The sequence below is a fragment of the Plectropomus leopardus genome, chromosome 16, assembly GCF_008729295.1.
Source record: "Plectropomus leopardus isolate mb chromosome 16, YSFRI_Pleo_2.0, whole genome shotgun sequence".
Taxonomy (NCBI): domain Eukaryota; kingdom Metazoa; phylum Chordata; class Actinopteri; order Perciformes; family Serranidae; genus Plectropomus; species Plectropomus leopardus.
Genome location: NC_056478.1, coordinates 23,848,402 through 23,865,019, shown reverse-complemented (window position 1 = coordinate 23,865,019; position 16,618 = coordinate 23,848,402). Strand labels below are relative to the sequence as shown.

The 16,618-nt window shown below is 39.3% G+C and overlaps 1 protein-coding gene across 1 annotated transcript in view; it reads left to right on the top strand.

Annotated features, from left to right (window-relative positions):
- The first annotated feature begins 3,399 nt into the window (after positions 1-3,399).
- The window catches only part of vash2 (vasohibin 2), a 59,955-nt gene continuing 46,736 nt past the window's right edge, over positions 3,400-16,618 (top strand). The window contains exons 1-3 of the mRNA XM_042504087.1: positions 3,400-4,093; positions 4,917-5,356; positions 16,388-16,476. Of these exons, the coding sequence (XP_042360021.1) occupies positions 5,036-5,356; positions 16,388-16,476 (410 nt within the window). The 5' untranslated portion in view covers positions 3,400-4,093; positions 4,917-5,035. The remainder of the gene's footprint in view (positions 4,094-4,916; positions 5,357-16,387; positions 16,477-16,618) is intronic.

Genomic DNA, 16,618 nt, shown 5'->3' with positions numbered 1-16,618 from the left:
TCTATTGAGCTCAGTGATGGATGTTTGGTGGTAGTTCTCAGGGTTCCTTGCTCATAACACGGGGGAACATGAAAGATGCTGGCGCTTGTTATGAGTGTTGATTGTTTAATTGGTTGCTTTTTGTTGGGCTTTGTGCTGTTGTTGTCTTAATAAAATTAAAAATGACATAGATTTTGAACAAAATTTGGTAGCTTTATGATTATATTTTCCTTATCCCCTTATTTGTTTCATATGCAACAATCTGAACATTTACTCTATTTGGAACAGAAAGTAAAACAATACTGACAGGATGTGACATCGGGTGTGACCTCACATCAGAGAAAAGAAAGAAAGTCACTTTGAGGGTACTAACACCTTTATAATCACAGGAATTAAGTACTTTTTTCTTCAAGAACATGTGACGGTTAAGAGAGTGAGAGCAAGAGAGACAAGCATGATGGCTGAATTCAGACAGATTAAGATGTCTTTTTTGCTGACACTGCTGCTTCAGACTACAAGTAAGGATACATATAATAAGTAACAGAAAGATTTCAAAACTTTATTTTAACAATTTTTTAACATACTGATTCTAGCTGACTCTTGTAAAATGAGACATGTTAGTAATCATCTGCTGTATCAAAAATCACCCTTGCAATCATGTATGAGCACAATTCATTTATTTGTCTTTTATTTCTCTCTTGTCCTCTCTGCAGCGTTACAACATCCCCTGTCTATTATTGTCAGAGATGGAGATGACGTCACTTTGCCTTGTGAAAATATGATACAGAATAAGCATAATTGTGACAGTACTACATGGCTCTTTGGTAATTCAGTGAGCCCACGAGCAGAAGAGCTGATTAAACTTAGGCAGATTGTTGAAATTGCCCAAAATAAATCAAAAAGACTGAGTGTTAAAGATAACTGTTCTCTGGCTATAAAGAAGCTCACAGATGAGGATGTTGGTCAATATAATTGCCAGCAGTTCAACAGATCAGGACAACAACAAGGTTCATACTCTGTGGTTTATCTCTCTGTTGTTTACAGTAAGTATTTACATCATAGTGATTTCAGTCTTGTTGGAATAATATACTGAAACATTACAATAGTTATTACTCTTGTTTTTTTCTCATAATGTCTCCATTTTCACCAGTGACCAAACAGAAGGATGCTGATAAGATCGAGATTAACTGCTCTCTGTTCACATTCAGGCAGTGTAAACACAACGTCAAGTGGCTGTTAAAAGATGAAGATGTGGATAAAACAATAAAGACATGAGGACATCACGTTTGCTCGGCCAACGTGACCTTTACTACTTCTCATATTATTGATGATTACCATTTATTGAAGTGTGAAGTGACTGATGATTACACAGGAAAAGTGCATCTGTTCACCTTCTGCCCTCAGTCCTCAGGTGAGAAACCAGGTAAGAATATGATGAGCTGTTTAAAATAACTAAATGCTGATCTAAGAAAAATAAATGACACTGTTTATTTGATGAGATCTTAAGGGGAACTACACCCATTTCAAAAATTCAAACGTTACTCCTATGGTCTGAGACAGTCCAAAATTATGATTTACACCTCTCTCCTAAATCCTAAAAAACTAGACAACTAACTCAAATTTGGGATGTCATAGTGTATGAATAATGCATACCATGGTTCTTTATTTGGTGTTATTTTATATGCACCACAAACTGACAGCTCATTTGGCATTCACTTTCTGTAGAAGTGCTTCCACTTTTGAAGACTACTGAAAATGTATTTATATATTTATTTTAATACATAGGGAGTCGATTGATCCACACTCTTTACTTAGTTTGGGTATTCTTGACTTAATTCTCTGAACTTCTCACTTTCTGAGTGCACTTGACCCTATAGCCTCACGGCCTTTTACAGGGGATTGGCGATGTGTGCATCTATTGTAATTGGAATCAACTGGCACAATTTACAAGTTCAATGGGGTTAATGATTAAAAGAATGCAGATATGAACAATTCTGGGGTTTAAGAATAGAACAGGCTTTTCTTGGGATCTTTCTCAAAAACTAATTAAAGAAAAAAGTTTTTGTTCTAATAGAAATTTTGTTTACATTTTTTTTTACAATTGTTTTTCTTTAAGAAGCAAAGCAGGATGTTGCAGGCAAACTTTGTAATGTTTTTATTTTAATTGGAGATTGGTGGTGGTACATCCTTGTGGCTTTGGGTTTAACATCACTTTTGATCATTGTTGTTGTGGTCATAAGATGGAGGAGAACTAAAGGTGAAAATATCCACAGATTTTGTCCAAAAGATTTTTTGTTAACCTGCTGATTTTGCTGCTGAAGCTAAAGTTGAATCTCTCTTTTCTCTGTGCAGCCAACATGGATGCCAACATTGTGAGTTCAATAAGTCAAAAACCATAGATTTAGAAAATATTTTTTACAATTGTAAATACATAATTTACAATGACTGTAACACTGGTTAAACCACTACCAAACAATTTCAAGACATTTTTGTCAAGACACATATTGTTACTCTTTGGCAGAAGTAATAAAATTCAAAATGTTTATTAAAAAACAACAGCATCGGAATCAAGACAGAGGAGTGAGTCAGTATGACTCCAAATGTTATTGATCACAAATTATATCTTCTCTGTGTAGACTGATCTTAAAGATGGTATTTCCTACGCTTCCATCAGGTACACCAAGAAGACCAACAGTAAAGCCCAGGTAAGATGTAGCATGCATGTGGCGCTGTGTCATTTTCAATTGTGTCATCATTTTTTTTATTGTTTCCCTCATTTCCCAGGTTCAGGGTAAACGTAGTAGTAACGATGATGATGTGGTGACCTACAGCACTGTGAAAGTTTCATCTGCTGGTCCCAGCAACCTCTATGCTACCATCAACTGAATGAAAAAAAAATCTCATGACTGGGTAAATTTATGTTTTACGCTGATAACGCTGAGGGGATTTTTTTCTGTACAATCCAGATCTTGAAGGAAATGTAGACTGGAATATATTAAAACAATGCTCGTTTGCATGTATTTACAGCATAGACTGTAGAGTGCTTTTGCACATTTGCATCCAGTTGTTTTCTAGTAGTTTAATGTAGTAGTGTCTTGGTTTTGTTGCTTTATATACAGTAAGATTACTATTATCTTGCCCGCGTATGTATTTTATTGTACTCTCTTCTATTCTGAGAAAGGTGAAGCGCCTGAAAATGCACAAAATGTGCAAAATCAACAGTTGCACCAAGAGCCAGAAAATCCCATTTGTTGCCGATATATCACTTGTTGACGCCTCGTCTGTCAAAATTGACCAATCAGAAAGAGCCGTCATTCCCAAATATGGTAGCGCGAACTCTTATCCCCGCCCCTCTTTGTTGGCTCGCCCAATGAGAAGCCGCTGAACGTTGGTAGCTGCCGGGGATACGAGCAACGCAGGGATACAGGGAGCACGGCAGGTAGCTTGTATGTCCGTTTTAGCCCTTATGATTTAATCATGTAAGGGACTGAGGATGCCTTTTTAATCAACATGAAGCCGGATTTTCTGGGAAGGTAGTTGATACCGAGGCGCCGTGCAGGCTGCTGACGGGGAGGAATGCACAGAGGAGGTTATTTTCCCGGACTGGGGGGGCGGGAGGCAACGGCCCCCGCAGTGTTGTGAGGATTGTTTTTAGCTAGCTAGCAAAGGAGAGGGGTTTCCGGCTGACGTTTTCAAAATAAAAAAGCTCCAAAGAAAACAGGATCAGTTTCGTTGAATTTTTAAGATAGAACTTTTTTAACACGCTTAAACCTGTCACAAACGAAGAGGTCATTGGATTTATGAGTTTGCTGCAACAACTCGTGGTATTTTCTACAAATAAACGACATAACAAAACGTACTGCTTTTACTTTAAAGGGGAAATGTATCTTCTTCCCAGCCCAGCGGTTGTTGGGTCTTGCTAACTTGACACATACAAGAAGGGGTGAAGTTACAAAGCCTCGGACCAAAACAAGACTTTACATCTTGGAGTGGACAACGCCGCCTGCGTATGAATGGGACCTACCTCGTGTCACTGTGTTTTTTTCGAGTCAAATGCCTTTTAAACTGCGAGGCCTGTCTTTTCTCTAAAATCAGAGCCCCGGTGGAAAACACGGTATGTTTGAATTAGTAACGGTTGGTATATTTCAGCGGATGCACATGAAAGAAAAATCCCTGATTTCGGTGTTAGCTTGTGATTGTTGTGCTAACTAGTGAGTTTTGAAGACAGTTTAGTTCTCCAACAAGTTATTGCTTTAATTTTTTACATGCTGTCAGTGTAATATAGGCTGTGGTACTTCTGAAAAGAAAGTAGCATGTCTTTAATACTCAGTAACTGGGTGTATAGAGACATTGGTTATGAATGGTAACGTTATTTCTACTGTGTTCGCATTTTGCTTGTTGATTTTATAGTAAAATGTTTGTACTTCATCGAGTATTTTTACAAATTATGGTCTCTGTTTGTCATTATTGAATTTATTCATGTTACGAAGGATTTTGTCCATCTAATGTACGAAATTACAACATGATATTCTTCTTCCACGTCTAATTTTGTTGTCATCTTTATGTCATTTTTCACCTATTGTAAGATTTTTATGAAGACAAAAAAAATCAGTCTTAGTCCCGTGTTGCTACATTTGGGGGGTGGGGGGTATTTCTTCCCTTATAGGGATTTGTCATGTTGACAATGCTTCATACTCTACTGTTGCACCATCATTCCTCTTCCAAAATAGGAAAGGCAGGGATATTGTTTGCACCTTATAAAAACAACACAGTACCTTAAAGATTTTTTTAACTAATCTTTGCAGTGTAGAAATTCACCTGTTCTGTAGATCCATACCAACAAGTGCATTTCTCTTTTTCCATTTTTGCATTGCAAGCCTAATTTCAGGTTGCAAGATGTGTTCCAGTAAAGTTAAAGTTTTTCCTTTATTTGCCAGGTTTGCTGTGGATGATCAACATGTGCTGTCGACCGCTGACATACAAGACCAAGCTCTTGTAGCTAGAGGAGGATTACTTTCCCTAACTTTTCCTCCAACTCCTGGTCCTCCTGCGATCAATGACCGGACCCAACTCCCCAAGCCGGACGGCCACCACCCCGGCCAAGCTGAGCAGGCATGGCCGGTCCAAGAGCACCAGCTCGCACTGCCTCCTCCGCTGCAGCACCCAGGAGGAGTCCTCCACCTCCCCCCCTAATAACAGCCCTCGGTCCCCTGGGGAAGAAGAGGAGAAGGATGGAGGGGTTCTTTTTTATGTGAACAGGACAGGTTTTCCCATCGAGAGTGTAACGTGGGAGAGGATGTGGTCCCATGTGGCTGCTGTGCACCCTGAGGGTCAGGAGATGGTGGACAGGATACGAAATGCTGCATACCTTCCCAAGGTAACTGCAACTGCAGTTTTTGAAGTAGATGAAAAAACACACAATATTTCAACTTAAAATGGACTAAATTTCTACCAAAAACATTGCTACAAAGATGGGCAATGGGTTAAAAAAAAGAAATATATGGAAACCTCTCATAAATGTACTGAATAGTTCCCTTATACCCTTCTTGGTTCATATGCAATGTTTACACTTATGCTCATCTTTGTTTATGAACTTTGTCTGTGGTTAGCATATCTCGTTCTCAATAGAAATGAAAAGAGGCTATTGGATATATGTGGCATGGTTTCGATTTTCCTTATTAGTGTTGAATGATTATTTCAGTTATGGATCATTCGATGCAAGTTAAGACATGATAAATCAACATAAGTGGACATTTGAGGTGTTCACACAGCAGCAATACATGAGAGATCCTTTGACGTGCATTCTGTGTTAATAGCTTCTCTGAAAGGTTTCCTCATCATGGGACCCTCTGGGGTTCCCTGTGGCTGTTTTACTATGAAGGAATCCAAAGTCCCTGCACTTAATAGTGTGACCAGTCCTGCTGTGCTTTGCTGTGACAAGCCAGGATGGATGAGCTGCTCAAGTTGTTAGGCTGTCTAAAGAGTAGACTCTAACTTAATGATGGGAAAGGCTTTCATTGTGAGGTGTGAATTCAGTATACATGTTGGCAGGTCTCAACGCTACAATGTTGTGAGATGGTGGGCTCTCTGATTTTCCCAATTGCAAGCCTTCTTCCTTAACACACATACTTGATATTAGCAGCACAATGTTGGTTTATCCTTAACTAAAATATTCAGTTTATAAAGATATGAAGCAGAGAAAAGTGTCAAATTGTCATGGCTGCAAAACCAGAACTAGCAGAGTTAAATAATTAGTTGATAAATTGATTTACGGACTAATTGTTACTGCTCTCAACTGATGGATCAATCTACTAATCTGCATTTATTTGTTTGCACCTGCAAACAAATTACATCTTATCATATTTCTACCCCCGGACCCAGATGTTCTCATGTCTCCTGGTGTGCATATTATTCTGACGTCAGTGAGGAAATTAGGATTGTGATATGAGTCAGGCCTTCAGGTTATGCGTCTCCAAGTCCATGCGGAGCATATTGGCAGTCTGTGTGGAAATGTGTCTGTTCACACCTAGGTGTTAATGTCAACCTGTTTTCACACTCTGTTTCACGAATACACACACTCTCAGGTGTACACCCATAATCACACACAGGATTGCATCACATTACCATGACAACAAGTGCCCTAGATTGGGGTCCCCTACCTGTCAAGTGATGTTATTGCTGTTTTTTCGACTGTGTGAGACTCATTGTGACTCCTGTCTCACTCAATTTACGATGCAGACACACAGGTTAGAAAGTGAAACTGTACTGAAACTGTAAAAGTTTTTGGTAAATAACAGATCAAACCCCAATTGTTGTACTTCCATGCCGTACTTGAGTGTCATTGAGACATTACAAGCCAAACAGTTTCAGGGGAGATTTGCTGCTTAACAGCTGATCCTCACCTCTGACCCCTGACTACCTTATACAGAATTTCAATGAAAAAATGATGTTCTTTACATCATTTATCGTAACTTACAACTTAAAACAGCCAACAATCAGCTTTAATCAAAGGAAGATTGTTGCATAATATTCAAGGCTTGATAAATTATGGTTGACGATTTGTTAATTTCACCTGCTTTAGCCTATATGGACATGTATTTATGTGAACTAAATTTGTTTAAGGTTTTGGATTGTTGATTGGACAAAACAAGACATTTCACCTTAAGCTCTGGGATCAGGAATAGCTAAGTTTCATCCCTATTTAGTGATAGTAGTAATGGTAGTAGCACTGTCTTTCCTGTGGTCATTTTCTTCTTTATTGAGCAGCATTCTTTGTGTGTCAGTATAAAAGACAAAAATATCTGCAACTGGTTCTACAGGCTGAAAAAAAAAAACAAACCCCAGACATCCTCACGCGCATCATGCACATCTTTGTCTGCTGCTCCCGAGGCCCCTCAGCCCAGATTCTCCTCATACTTTTCCTGTCAGTGATGTGGATGAATGCTTGTTGTGTTTCAGGCTGGTTGTTGCTTAGTTCTACTAATTGGCCATGTGGTCATTAGTGACCTGGTTGGCTGGCAGTGCCAAAATCCCATACTGTTGTTGTGGACAGAAGGACGACAGGAGGACGTGTGTGTGCACAAATAAACACGCCAATGTCGGAAAACTGTACAGAATGCACATACATGCACCACTTGTCTTGTTTTGTTTACAGAAAGCATTAGCCATGTAACGCATCAGTTGTTCATGAATATCACTGTGACGTTTGAGCCAACTTCAAGCCTCTTGGAAACCTTTCAATTAGGAAAATATTTTTAAGTTCTCTGGGATTTTACAAAACCTGTTTCTCATCAAATTAAACTTGACTATGTTCAACATATTACACATTTGTTTTGCTTTCATCACTTTGTTAGCATCCTTGTTTCTTTGCTAGGGCACTGCTGTTAACAATATAGGTGCTGTATGCATGCACCTAAGGTGTCTGTTGGTTTACGTTGCAGTATTGTTGTATTGTTGATATGCAACCTGACTCTGGTGTGTGTGTGTCTAAGTAAATGGTGTGAAAGCAGATGGTTACCACAGATACAGACGCTGATACACTGGCCCAGAAAGGTTGACTGTGCCTCTTGATGAGGGAAGGTTGAACAGAGGGAGAAGAAGAATAACTTAATTATTGGTAGTACAAAGAGAGACTTTTAATTTATGTGTAGTATTTTTTTTAGGTGAGTGTTTGTTTCTGGTGTTGGATTTTTTGTTATTGTGACTTTTATTACAGCTGCTGTGTGTAACGGTTAACCATAATAATAACCATAGTAAATAATAAAAAAGTAAATGACAGACATTTTTAGCGTTACCACCAACAAATGAGACAAATGGTGATGAAAACTTTGTATTTGAAATAGTAAGCTATCAGGTCAGTTTGGGGGAAAGACAGCAAAGCTCAGAAATAACATTATCTTCTCTCTTTTGCTTAGAAGCGGTGAATTTGCAGCTCATAGCAACTCAATAGGACACAGTCTCTGGCTTTTGTCTGATATCTAGCATCTGCAAAAAATTCTGTTGCACATTTGCAGTCTGTCATCAGCGCCATTAGCTTGTTTACTAACACATGAATGCCACTGTCACCCTTTCCTGCTGAGCCCTGTTCAAAATATAAAAGTTTCTATGGAAAAACAGAATGAATCGTGGAATATTTGTATTTATTTGCTGAATCTGATCTGACTGACATAATTCTGTGTTGGGTACAACCCTACAAATCAGAAAGTACAAATAGGCTCTGTAGGTTGCTTTCGAGATGCAAACATGTGGTACGCTCAGGTAGACTTAACACAGTGTACATCTGTGTTATTGCCAGTGACCCTAAGTCCATGCTGCCACTCTCCTTGTCCTCATTAACGGAATAGAAGTCTTGGCACAGAGACCAAATAATCCCTCTAATACAATCTGGGTAGTGGATAATCTCTGGATACCAACTGGATGACCTACAGGACTTTTAATGGGAACCAAAACTGGCGAGAACTCGTCTGAGCAAAGATCTCTGCCAAATCTCTGTAGGCAAAACTAAAAACACTAAACCATTCAAAAACCTTACAATTTGCCATTGTTCACTTTCCAATCCTTTCGCTTGTTACTGGCTGAATGTTTTCATTTGAAATGAAAGATATTGGTATGACCCGTAAACATAACTGGACAGATTTATAATTAATTAACCATGAGGGTGTTGTTATCGACAGTTGTGTGTCCAGTCCATCTTAACATTATGGTCACTGTAGAGGAGCAGAAACTAAAACCACCAGTGAAGTAGATGTTCTCACCAAAGCCTTTTCATTTCCATAATCCATTGTAGTTCCATTGTTGTGGATTAAAATGTTTTTGTCCAAACTGTGACAATAGGATTTTATCTTGGATGGGGTTAATGGATTACATTTAAACTGGACAGTTTTAGCATTTGCAACAGGAGATTCAGACAGTAGATACAGTAACAAGAAAACAGCTGGGTATATGGGATATTTTACTAAATATGACCGATGATGTTACACAACTCAGGGTTCACAGTAAGTCAGGAGGGCTGACATTGGCTGAAATCTTGTAAATACATGGTTCCAGAGGCCTGTGTCATTTTGTAGTATGTTTTGGATTTGACCTCTCGATATGTATGGATGCCTGCTAACATGGATTTCTTTAGGCAGATGCTGTCTGACGCAAAGAATTACAGACTACAGCAATTAATCTTTTAGAAGGTGGTCTCTGGTGTTATTACTGTAGCCTCGCTGTAAATACAAGCCGCAGCTTAATGCTGCTATCCGTACTGAAGTGGTATAAGTCCTCGTTAAAGGGCAGCCATCACTTTTATGCAACCAAATTAAAAGGATGACTGCAGGAAATAAGGCAGTCTCATGTCGAGATGTTGCTTAATCATTTGTTTCTTAGCTGTCTCTTACAACACACACACACACACACACACACACACACACACACACACACACACACACACAGACACATGCATAAAGAGAGAGAAAGACATTCCTCGGGTGTCCTGCTCTTAAGATATTTTAACAGCAGGAAATATGATCTGTCTCTTTTCGTCTTGTTTGTTTGTTTCCATTTTTAATACACAGAAAAAAAGTGCTTCAAAGGTAATAGAGGGTGCTGCTGTCTGTAGTATCTCTTTATGTCAGTGGTACTCATAGCTGGTACTTTGATACCCTGATGATACTTAAGCAAAACAATAACAAAGATGTCTAGTGAACTGTAAAAATGCCTAAATAAATACGAAATTACATTTTATTTCAAAGGCTGTCCAAAGCTCTTAGTTGGACTTTCTCCTGCACGTTTTGTCATTGAGTTGTATTTAAAGGGATCGTTGGATTTCTTGAAGTGGGGTTGTATGGAGTATGTATCCGTAGTCAGTGTATTTTATGCAGTAGATGTTAGTCGGCACGCCCCAGTTTAGAGAAGCAGGCTGGAGTCCGACATGGAAGCTAAGCAATCTACTGCTGTGGATGGGAGTCAGCAGCAAAGTGAATTTCAACCATCTAAACAAATTCCCACTTAACAAGTATACAGTGTATGCTATGAGAGCATTTTCACCGATTTACCTTACCATTAGATTAGTTAATAGCTTCAGTTCCCCATCTGTGCTGTTGTCAAAGCCACCAGACTCCACTGAGAAAAACAAACATTTGAGCTTGCTGAACGAGGGAGTTGCTTGTCTACCACTGCTGATTGGTCAGTTAGTCTGTGTTATTTTTTGAATCAAAAAGTAACCAAATGCCAAAGTCAAAAAGTAACATAGACAAACTAAAGCCTCATCCCCACTGCACAAAAACCAGCCAATATCTGGCTTTTTAATGCAATGGGAATGCATACAATTAGCATTCACACCCAGGGCAAATGACTCTGCAGTAGAACATGGTAATTTCAGCTCCAGGGGGGACTTAAGAGATAAATAACGACAAGAAAGTGCTAAAAAGTGATCTGCTGTCTGCTGTTTACTGGTCCTACTGCCTGTCTGTGACGTCGCACGGACAAACCAACAAGACAACATACACGCACATGGCAGCTGACAGAAAGGCGTGGCAGTGGGAATACAGTCATTTAGCATGTTTACCTGGGTTTAAAAAACCCCTGTGCACCTGCTAATTGCAGTGGGAATGCAGTATAACTGTTTGAGGCAGCAGTAGACAGCAGCTCTTGTTTAGCAGTGTCAAATCACCGCTTTTCTCAATGCAGTCTGGCTTTGAAGAGTTATATATCGGCTTCATTTTCCCATTGGAAATCAATTTCTGACAGCAAGGTACAGAAAAGAAAATGTACGTAATATAGTGTACACTTAAACTGATATTGTTTTAGGTGGGACATTTTTTAGGAGGCTAAACTATGTTTTGTTGCTTACCCTGTCCACGTCAGTAGATTGCTTAGCTACCATGTCAGATTCCAGTCTGTTTTCCCAAACTAGGGGTGTGGTGACCACCATTCACTACATGTAATGTACTATCCACTTAAAAAAATCTAAACTAACCTTTTTAAAGTTAATTTGTACATGGATTGGCAATCATAAAAGTTAATCAACATATATTTTACATATATTCTCCTCCACCCTTATGTTGATTATGTTATATTCTGCTTATTCTCGTTGACCTTTTGTTTTTCTCTTTCCGACCACCCTCTACTCTCCATCCCCCATTTGCGTCAAACAATTCAAAATTCAAAAACCAGGAAGGTCATAAGCAGTACTGTAACACATCCGTCTTTTCTCACCCTCTGCTCTGTCTTCATGTCTCTCTGTCTCTGGTTACAGTCCCTCTGGTTTCTGTCTCTGGGAGGGTCAGGTTGCCAGCTGACCTCCTGGTTTTGGAGTGGGGAGCTGCTGGGAGAAAAACAAGTAGAGCTGGGGAAAAATGGGATGGATGTGATTAGAAGGAAGAATTACCAAGTCAGGGTGAGATGAGAGGATGGAGAAGGAAGGGGTGTGACAGAAAGGCAGAGGAGAAATGAGAGCGAAAAGAAAGGAGAAAACATAAAGGAGGATTTGAAATAACTCTGAAGGGGAAAGGGGAGAGGAGGAAGAAGAGAAGGATAGGAGAAGATTAGCGAAGAGGGTAGAGGGAGAAAACAGGAAGGGAAGCAGAGCCAGATATATACCAGTCTAAACTGGGACTATGAAGTGATGCTTTCCCAGCTAAACGCCAAAATGGAGAGGAAGCGTGACAATCAACTCTGACTCTTTATTTAGCAGCCTATTGTGTCAGGGTGATGTAGGCTTTGTAAATGTTCAACTACTGTTAAGAGTACTAACTTTTCTGGAAGTACACACATAGTCACACAATATTAAATTTCATAAGGCATATTGCTTACGTTTTACCTGAGCTGCTCTCAACCACGGTCACGTTATTTTATTTTTTTGCCATTATCTGATATGCCAATATATAGCAACTAATTTGGTCCATAACTGATACTGATAACGAAATATCCACTTTTTAGAAAATTATCCAGCGTTCTTCCCTGAACCCACTGACTGAATATACCCCCTTATCTGTATGCCTGTATTCTGGTTTATCTCTATTTTTATGTTTTTTCATTTATTTTATTATTTTATTGTCTATTTATCTGTTTGTTTGATTATTGTCATTTACATTCTTCATACATACTTGTATATCTTCCAGATATGTTGTTTTTTGACTTGTGCTCTGTTGTTTACCTGATGTTTTTTACTTGATCACTCTGAATATAAAAAGGAAAAAAAGGGTTTCTCATATTGCCAGAATTCAGCATGTTGGCAGATTCCGATATTTCATTTGAAAGCCAATATCTGCTTATACAGATGACGTGCCGATATTATCATGCATCCCTACTCTCAGCAGTTTTTTGGGGTTGTGGACAGCTAAAATACTGCCATTTGTCATTCTGTATTTTGACCTTTTTTCTAAGGTGGTTGTGTTGTAAATATTTAACAAACTGTGAATCCAGTCAGCATGCACAATGGCTGTTTTTAGTGACCGAATCTGTAACTTCATCTCACTGCATTGAAATTCATGCTTTTTGTGCAGAAGTTTTGCACAGAATATGATGGCGGAGTGAAGCGAGGAGAGGATGATAAAAGTGAGGGATCACCAGTCATCTCACTCCCTGACCCAGCAGAAAGAAGCTTTACAGTGTGTGTGCCAGCTGATGCAGCCAGTGTGTTACGCCTTCATGAGGATTTTACTACATGGGAGATTATGTGGCAGTAAAACCTGCTATTTACTGGTCTTGGCTTGCCGGCAGACTGGTTTATGGACTGAATGACTGCATACTGGCCTGACTAGTTGTTTTACTCACTCAGTGAGTGACTGACAGGTTGACTGGTTGGTCTTTTGTCTGGTTGGAAGGCTAATCTAATGTATTAATACGTGAGTGGTTAAGTGGCTAGATAACTGCTTTATTAGCTGAGTAACTTGTTGATGGTCTGATGTACTAATGTTATGAATGGCTGATTGCCCATGACAACCCATGTATGGTTCTCATTGTGAGTTTTGAATATCCCTGGCATTAAAAAGATATGGAATTGGGTATGTTTTTATACCTCCATGTGACAGTGACAGCCATGTCTGGAGGTATTATGATTTCAAGTTGTTTGTTCATCCTTCAGTCCCATTTTTGTGAACCCGATATCTCCAAAATGGCTAAAGGTAATTTCTTCAAATTTTGGCACAAATCTCCACTTGGACTCAGCAATGAACTGATTAGATTTTGGTGGGCAAATGTCAAGGTCACTACAGCCTCGTTCAGCTCATTCTCGTGAAGGTGGTGTCCCAAGAAGGCCTTGAGGGAACTCTCAAATTTATTATAAACCTCCACTTGGACTCAAGAATCAACCGATTAATTTGGGTGGTCAAAAGTCGAGGTCACTGTGACCTTACGAAACATGTTTTTATGCCTTCGCACAAGTGATAGCCGTGGCTAGAGGCATTATGTTTTCAGGTTGTCAATCCATCCCGTTCCTGTGAACCCAAAATGTCAAGAATGCCTTGAGTTGTAATTTCCTAAATTTATCACAAAAGTCCACTTGGACTCAAGGATAAACTTATTAGATTTTGGTGGTCATAAATCAAAGGTCAAGGTCACTTTGACCTCATATGTCTCATTCATGTGATTGTGATATTTCAAACACACATCAAGGGAATTTCTACAACTTTAGCACAAAAATCCACTTGGACTCAACCATAAACTTTATGGTCTATATTTTGGTGGACAAAGGTCAAGGTCTCTGTGACCTTGCATCTGTCTTATTGTTGTGAATGTGATATATCTCTAGAAAGCCTTGATGGAAGTTTAATCTAATCTAATTTAGTCTAATTTGCCACAAACGTCCACCTGGACGAATGAACTCATTCAAATTGTTTTGGTCCAGAGTCAAAGGTCAGGGTCCTGCTATTACTCAAGAATTCATAGCTAATTATGACAATATTTCATACAAATGTGATTGGATAAAATGATAACGTGCTTATATTTTATATCCAAAAGGTCAAAGGTCAACTTTGCTGTGACATCATAATGTTATGCAAAAACACCCATGTGGCTATTAATCATTATCATAGCTCAGAGACAGAAGGGGAGACATTTGGTCAGATACTGAGTTGGTGACACTAATCTTAGGTACCCAACTGTGTATATTGTCTAGATCAATAGTTCCCAACTGATGCGTTGCGGTCCAAAAGTGGGTTGCGGGTCTGTTCTAAATGGACTGCAAGTGAATCGTGAATGTGCCAAGTTTGTAAAAAAAAAAAAAACTTTTGTTTTTTTTTGGAGTACAGCAAATTTTCAGTACAGAGCTTTTATTTTGAAGTGCCATTTCTGTTTATTCTTGGATTATTTTTATGTCTGTGTTTTAAGCCAACTTGTTGTTTACATTTTTTAAAATAAAATTGAAGATACAGTATTTTATCTAACGTGTGGACATTAAAGTATTCTAATGTGCTGTTGGGGAGTGGGGTGTGTGTGTGTGTCAACATCCAGGGTTTTGAAATAGTATTTTCCTCGCAACAACATCCATATTTGGCTACATATGAGTCTCGACAGACATGGATGTAAACTGTGACTGCAACTTGGCACGTTTGCAAAGGCATACAAGTGCAAGGTGGTAATTCTGAGTTCATAGATATCCAGTGTGTTTTAATGTTTTGCAAATTTTACCAGGTTTGACACCTGTTTTATATAAATATACTCTTGTAGATCTCATGTCCACCAGCTATGTACTAGGACCTCAGTATTTTTTTTTCTGAAAAAATTCTACCATGTATCAGAGCTCACCCTCCATTTCATCATGTTGTTTTCCTCCCCAGTGCTCTTTTCATGCTTTAAATAAACAGTGCAGCAAAAAAAACCCACAGGAAATGATAGGGCTGCTGCTATAGTTCACCCTTCCTGTACACACACAGCACACAGGCTGCTTGTGTGTCAGAGGAAGTGTCGTTTTGTGTTTTGTCTGATTCAATCTCTTGTGGTGTGGTCATGGTCCTTCCATGAAGCCACATCTGTGACCTCGGTTTCTTCTCTGAAATGGTTCTTGTTGAGGTGAAATGTCTTTAGAAACAGCAGTGTGGTTTCTCTCTACAGGCTTCTGTCAGCCCAGCGGTCCAAGTTAGTGAACCCCACATAACCTCAACATTCTGGGGTAGAGACATTGTCACCTGTCATCCGTCTCTTTATCTTATTATTGTCTGTGGCTGCAAAATATCAGCTGTCTAATACAAATACATCTTTATTTGCACTGAATGCTTTAATTACCATGTGGCACGGTGGCGTTGTGGTTAGCACTGTTGCCTCACAACAAGAGGGTCCCTAGTTTGAAACCCAGTTCGGAGGCCCTTCTGTACGGAGTTTGCATGTTCTCCCCATGTCTATATGGGTTCTTTCTGAGGTCCCACAGTCAGCTGGGATTGGCTCCAGCCCCCTGCCACCCTTACAAGGACAAGCAGTTACAGAAAATGACTGACAAACTGACTGGCTTTAATTACCATTGCCACCACAATTACTGCTCGTGGCAGTGGCAGTGAATAACTATATGGTCTTGCTATCTAAATGTTGTTCAGAGGCTTTTCCATCCTGACAAGATAAGCATTTAACGGAGAAATTGTTCTACATTTCTTCAAAAAATTACGTCCTGAAAATTTTAATTTTTAAAGATTTATTAAATACTACAAGTAGATATCTACTGGTTTTCTGTCTAAACCTTAAAGACTTAAACACTAGTTTTGTTAGCATAATGCATTTACAGCTAAGGTTGATTATGATAATTAAATGCTCATTTTTACTTGCGAAAATCAGGCTTAAAAGGCTGCCAGCTGTATGTGCTGTAATCAGTCATGGGACATTGCGAAGGCAGATTTTTAAAGATGGCGGGAGGTGGTTTTGGGGCTCTGAACGTTACCACATGTGCATTCTGCTTGAGATAATAATCTCTCTCTCTCTTTCTCTCTCTCTGCAGCATCCCGTTCCCTCAGTCCCGACCTTCAAACCGTCCATGTCGGTCCCAGATTGGCTGGTGGCCATCCAGAACTACATGAAGGCTCTGCAGTATCCTTTAACACAAACACAAGTGTGTTGCAACACACGTTGCCATGACAGCTGATGGCATGATGAGTGCTACACCTGTCAGGTGAATTTAGTCTGTCTGTCTCTCACCACATTTGACATTTCCATAGACTTTGACTTATTT